Raw genomic sequence first — 4,150 nt, 5'->3', positions numbered from 1 at the left:
GTAACAACATAACAACATAACAACACCTCCAGCGCTCACCTCCTCGCCTCTCAGCGGTAATCGGGGGGCCGGAAGGCGCTCCGGCCAGAGGCCCGCCCCTCAGTCTCAGCACCTGCACCCATGGAGCCCCACCAAGCAGCAGGACCAGGCACTGGGGGGCCAGGGACTCCAAGACGGAGCCCAGGCCTCAAGGGCAGGGGGCGGGGGGTGTTCTTCTGGGCAACAGCTAAGACACAGGCCACACCCGTGACACGCGGGAGAACAGGATGTGCAGCCTGAGAAAGGTTCAGACACGGCGCTGGGGAAGGGTAAGGTCTGGAGCAAGCGCCAGCTGGGAGGGGCTCGGCCTCACCGCGAGGGGAAGGTGGAGGGGACAGTCCCTGCACAGGGCCTGGGGCGCAGGAAGGGCGCGCCTCAGAATCACGGGGCCCTGGGGTTGACAGGGACCGCAGACGTGCCCTCTACACACCCCCACCAAGGGGCCGGTCCTGCCTGGGCTTGATTTCCTCGGCCGAGAGGGCCTGGGCACCCGAGGCACGGGGCGCAGCTTCGCAAGAGCTAACCGTGACCTTCCTCAGGGACAGCCGTCAGCGGGAGCTGTGCTGTTAAAGCCTCGCCACGCCAAACGTGGGACCCGCCTACTTTAAAATGTGAAATGCCCTGAAAGGCACTTCCCATGTGGCTGGCTTCAGAGCGAGCTGGCAGGACCTCTGTGGACAGCACGCAGGAGTGTGGCAGAACCGTGGCTGCGCGGCCCAGGGACCCGACAATCCCACTCCCGGGAACTCAACCGAGATTCGCTCCTGCACCTGCAAAAGACAGCTGTCCGGGGCAGCGAGGCTTGCAAGCCTTTGTTCTCACAGAAACACCCAAGCACCCACCGGGGGGGCTGAGGCGCACACACGGCGGGTCCGCCAGACGCCACGTGGCTGAGAAACGGTGAGGGGCTTTCGATGCACTGACACAAACCTTCTCCAGGGTGAGTCGTCACGGGGATAGAGGACGTCTGGGACAAGTAAAAGGGGGGCGAAAATGGGACGGGACGTCCACATTCGTGTCTGTACCCATCGAAACACCCTGGAAGGACCCGCGGGACGTCAGAGAAAGGTCTCCGCTCCTGGGCTGCAGGTGAGGGTGGGGAGCGGAGAAAAGGGGACCCCGCTGAGCCTTTTTATACTTCTCTACGCTTTGTGTATTCTGAACCACGTGAACACAGCACCCAACAGAAACACCTGTAAAGCTATGGCACCGCCGACCGAGGACACGAGCTCCTGGCCCCATGGCTGGTCCCCAGCAGGCACTCCCCCAGCACCCAAGAATCAGGCGTGAGCACACGTGGTGGCCCCACGCGCTGGTAAAGGGTCCTGATCCCAAGGGGCCCTCAGGAGAGAAAATGCTGACAAAGTAATGACGAAGGGCAACTGAAAACCTAAAAGCCCATCTTTATCAATAAAAGTGAGTCTGACTGATGGCTCCTCTATCGAAATTCAGCAAGGAGTAGAGGGGACGGGTTGGTTTGACTTTTCAACATAGACCATGTGGCAAATACACAATTCCCGTCAGAATTCAGGCAGCATCCGGAGGAGATGGCAGCCACCGTCCCAAACAGACTCGCCTCCAACCACCTGGCCCAGCCACGCCCCCCCACGAGCCCCCCACGCTGGTCTCCGCCAGCCCCTCCTCTGCTTCCGCCAGCTGCCCTTCCTGTCCATCCCCCACTTGGCTGCGGCCAGCATGGGCGCACATCCCTCTCGGCTGGCATCCCCCCGACGGGCACCCCGGCTGCTGAGGCGGGCACCCCGGCCCCTGGGCCTGTGGGAGAAGAGAGGCAGCACTGCCACGAGGTGGCGATGTCCCCGCAGGTCATTCTGCGGTGAGGCACAGCGGGAAGGCACAGCGGCCAGTGATGGACAGCCACTACATCATCCCGTGGGTGAAGCTATCACCCTCGAGGCAAGGAGGCCACCGCTCTCCCACCAGGCGGCTGCCACGGGGCAGCGCCCCTCCCATGGTCAGCCACACGGGGCAGCACCCTCCTGTCGGGCCAGTGAGTTTCAGTCCCTCAAGTTATGCCAAAAACCCAAGCCCGTAATACATTTTGCCAAGTCTATTAAATAAATGAGCTGAGCTGGTAATGTACACTGAGAAGGACACAAAGCAGGAGTACGGGGGACAAAGCTCGGGAAAGGCGCCAGGTGTGCGGTGGCACCGAGGACGGCCGAGCACCGTCTCTTACGTTCGACGGGGTCCTGGAGCAGCGGGTGCAGCAGTGCTCGGGGGGTGCCGTGGTACAGCCTCAGCCTGCAAAACAAGAAGCGGGGAACGCCCGTCAGCCCGGGCACCTTGGTCAGTAAACGCCAGCCCCTCCTCTGACAGGAAAGCGTGGGCCACGCCCTGTCACAGCTCCTGGCGCTTTCTGAACTCAGTCACGTTCTCCGCGGAGACAGACCGCTGGGGAGCCTCAGCTCCTCACACGCCCAGCGCTCTCGGCCCGGCGCCTCCCGCATGCCAACAGCACGTCCTAATGCAGCCGGAGAACCCAGGCCAAGAAGCAAGGCCAGGGGACTAAATCTAGAACGCTCTCAAGTACCCCAAAGAAGACAATGTTGGAGCAATTTCCACGGTCGTGTGCCTAGGGCAGTGGTTCTCCATCAGGAATGACTCAGTAGGATCTGGAGCCATTTTCTGCTGTCGCTATGGAAATGCCGCCACCAGCATCCAGTGGGTGGAGGCCAGGCGTGTTGCTAGAGAGCCCACGCTCACAGGACAGCCCTCGCCACAGAGACCCGCCTGGCCCAAATCCTCAGTGGCACCAAGGCTGAGAAGGACTGCTCCAGAGTGACAACCCGGGCTGAAACGGTCACACCCGCCTTGTCCACCTTGTGTGCCCAGCTCCCAAACAGAGCCTGGCTCACAGCAGATGCCCAACCTACATCTGCTGAACGCAGGAGCAGGACGTTAGCCACAGCCATCTTACGGCAAACCCTGCACCACGGCCAACGCCGGTCCCGCTCCAGCCCAAAGAACCATTCCTCTCGGCTTACAGCGAAAAGTAAGCCAACCCAATTACAACCTGAACCAAAAATCCCCCCCGGTTTACTGTTACAAACAACATAAGCGGACAGACTGAAAGTTTTCTATTATGGCCAAGGGATGAGCAGTTAAATCCACGCAGAAAAATGCTAGCAAAGCCCGAGGATGGAGAGACGCGGGCAGGTACCGCTTGTCCTGGGAGGCGGAGCGGGGCGATTCCGGTTTGCTGCTGAAGATCCGGAGGATTCCAAAGCCACACGACAAGGTCTGGAGGGTGCCGTCCCGCCTCCTGCCCTCGGCGACCACTTCCACCACGGCCACGACGTTGGGGTGGTTTAAGGACGTGTGAAAGTACAAGGGCTGCAGGACAGAAACCAGAAGTTCTGTGACAGGCTGGACCCTCCCATCGCGCCGAGCAGGGAGCGAGGGTGAATGGAGCCGCGTGCCCCTTGCTCCCCCGGGCCATCGCCACGGAAACACCAACGTGCCCGCGTGGAGAACGCGATCCTCCCAGGGCGCCAGAGAAGACGACGGGCACGGTCACAGCGTCTCGTCCCAGAGCGCCTAACCCCCAGGACATCAGACCGTTTGCTGCTGCTCTAGGAACTTTCCAGCCACAGAAAACGCCAACAGACGGCGGGCCCTCTGGAGAAGGCGGCGGCAGGGAGACCATGCCCCCGCCCGCCCGCCAGGCGGGACGCTGGCTGAATGAGACCCAGACAGGCCAAGGCCACTGCGAGCACACAGCTGTTGAGCCATTTTACGTAGCACTCGCTGCACAAAACATCAGCCACGACCTGCCATCACCTACTCTGACCCTTTTTCCGTGGCTGTTAAGAAGCTGCATCTGCACTAACTGCTTAGGCAAGATCCTTGCCCTTGTTAAGGTGCTGTGTAATTATCCCCAGTTCAGAGCCCAACTAACATTTTTTTATGACAAAAATTACGTCGAGATCATTTTCCTACAAGATTTTTTGGGACCCAAGCCAAGCAGATGATAGTCAAACTGCTCTTGAAAGCTTTCCCATTCCCTAACATGCAAACGGCAGCCCTCTGCTCCCCGCGGGGGAGGAAGCCCGATCCATCTCGCGGGAAGGAAGGCACCTTCTCTGCTGCC

At 60.6% G+C, this 4,150-nt stretch overlaps 1 protein-coding gene across 1 annotated transcript in view; it reads right to left on the bottom strand.

The window, feature by feature from the left end:
* NPHP4 (nephrocystin 4) overlaps positions 1–4,150 on the bottom strand; it is a 183,633-nt gene that overhangs the window by 162,625 nt on the left and 16,858 nt on the right. Inside the window, exons 4-5 of the mRNA XM_023535625.1 lie at positions 3,221–3,393; positions 2,237–2,301 (exon numbers count right to left, since the gene is read on the bottom strand). Coding sequence (XP_023391393.1) covers positions 2,237–2,301; positions 3,221–3,393 — 238 coding nt within the window. The remainder of the gene's footprint in view (positions 1–2,236; positions 2,302–3,220; positions 3,394–4,150) is intronic.

Source organism: Pteropus vampyrus, unplaced genomic scaffold (assembly GCF_000151845.1).
Source record: "Pteropus vampyrus isolate Shadow unplaced genomic scaffold, Pvam_2.0 Scaffold142, whole genome shotgun sequence".
Lineage (NCBI taxonomy): Eukaryota > Metazoa > Chordata > Mammalia > Chiroptera > Pteropodidae > Pteropus > Pteropus vampyrus.
Note: the sequence above shows the minus strand (reverse complement) of the source record. Positions and strands in the feature narration are given on the sequence as shown.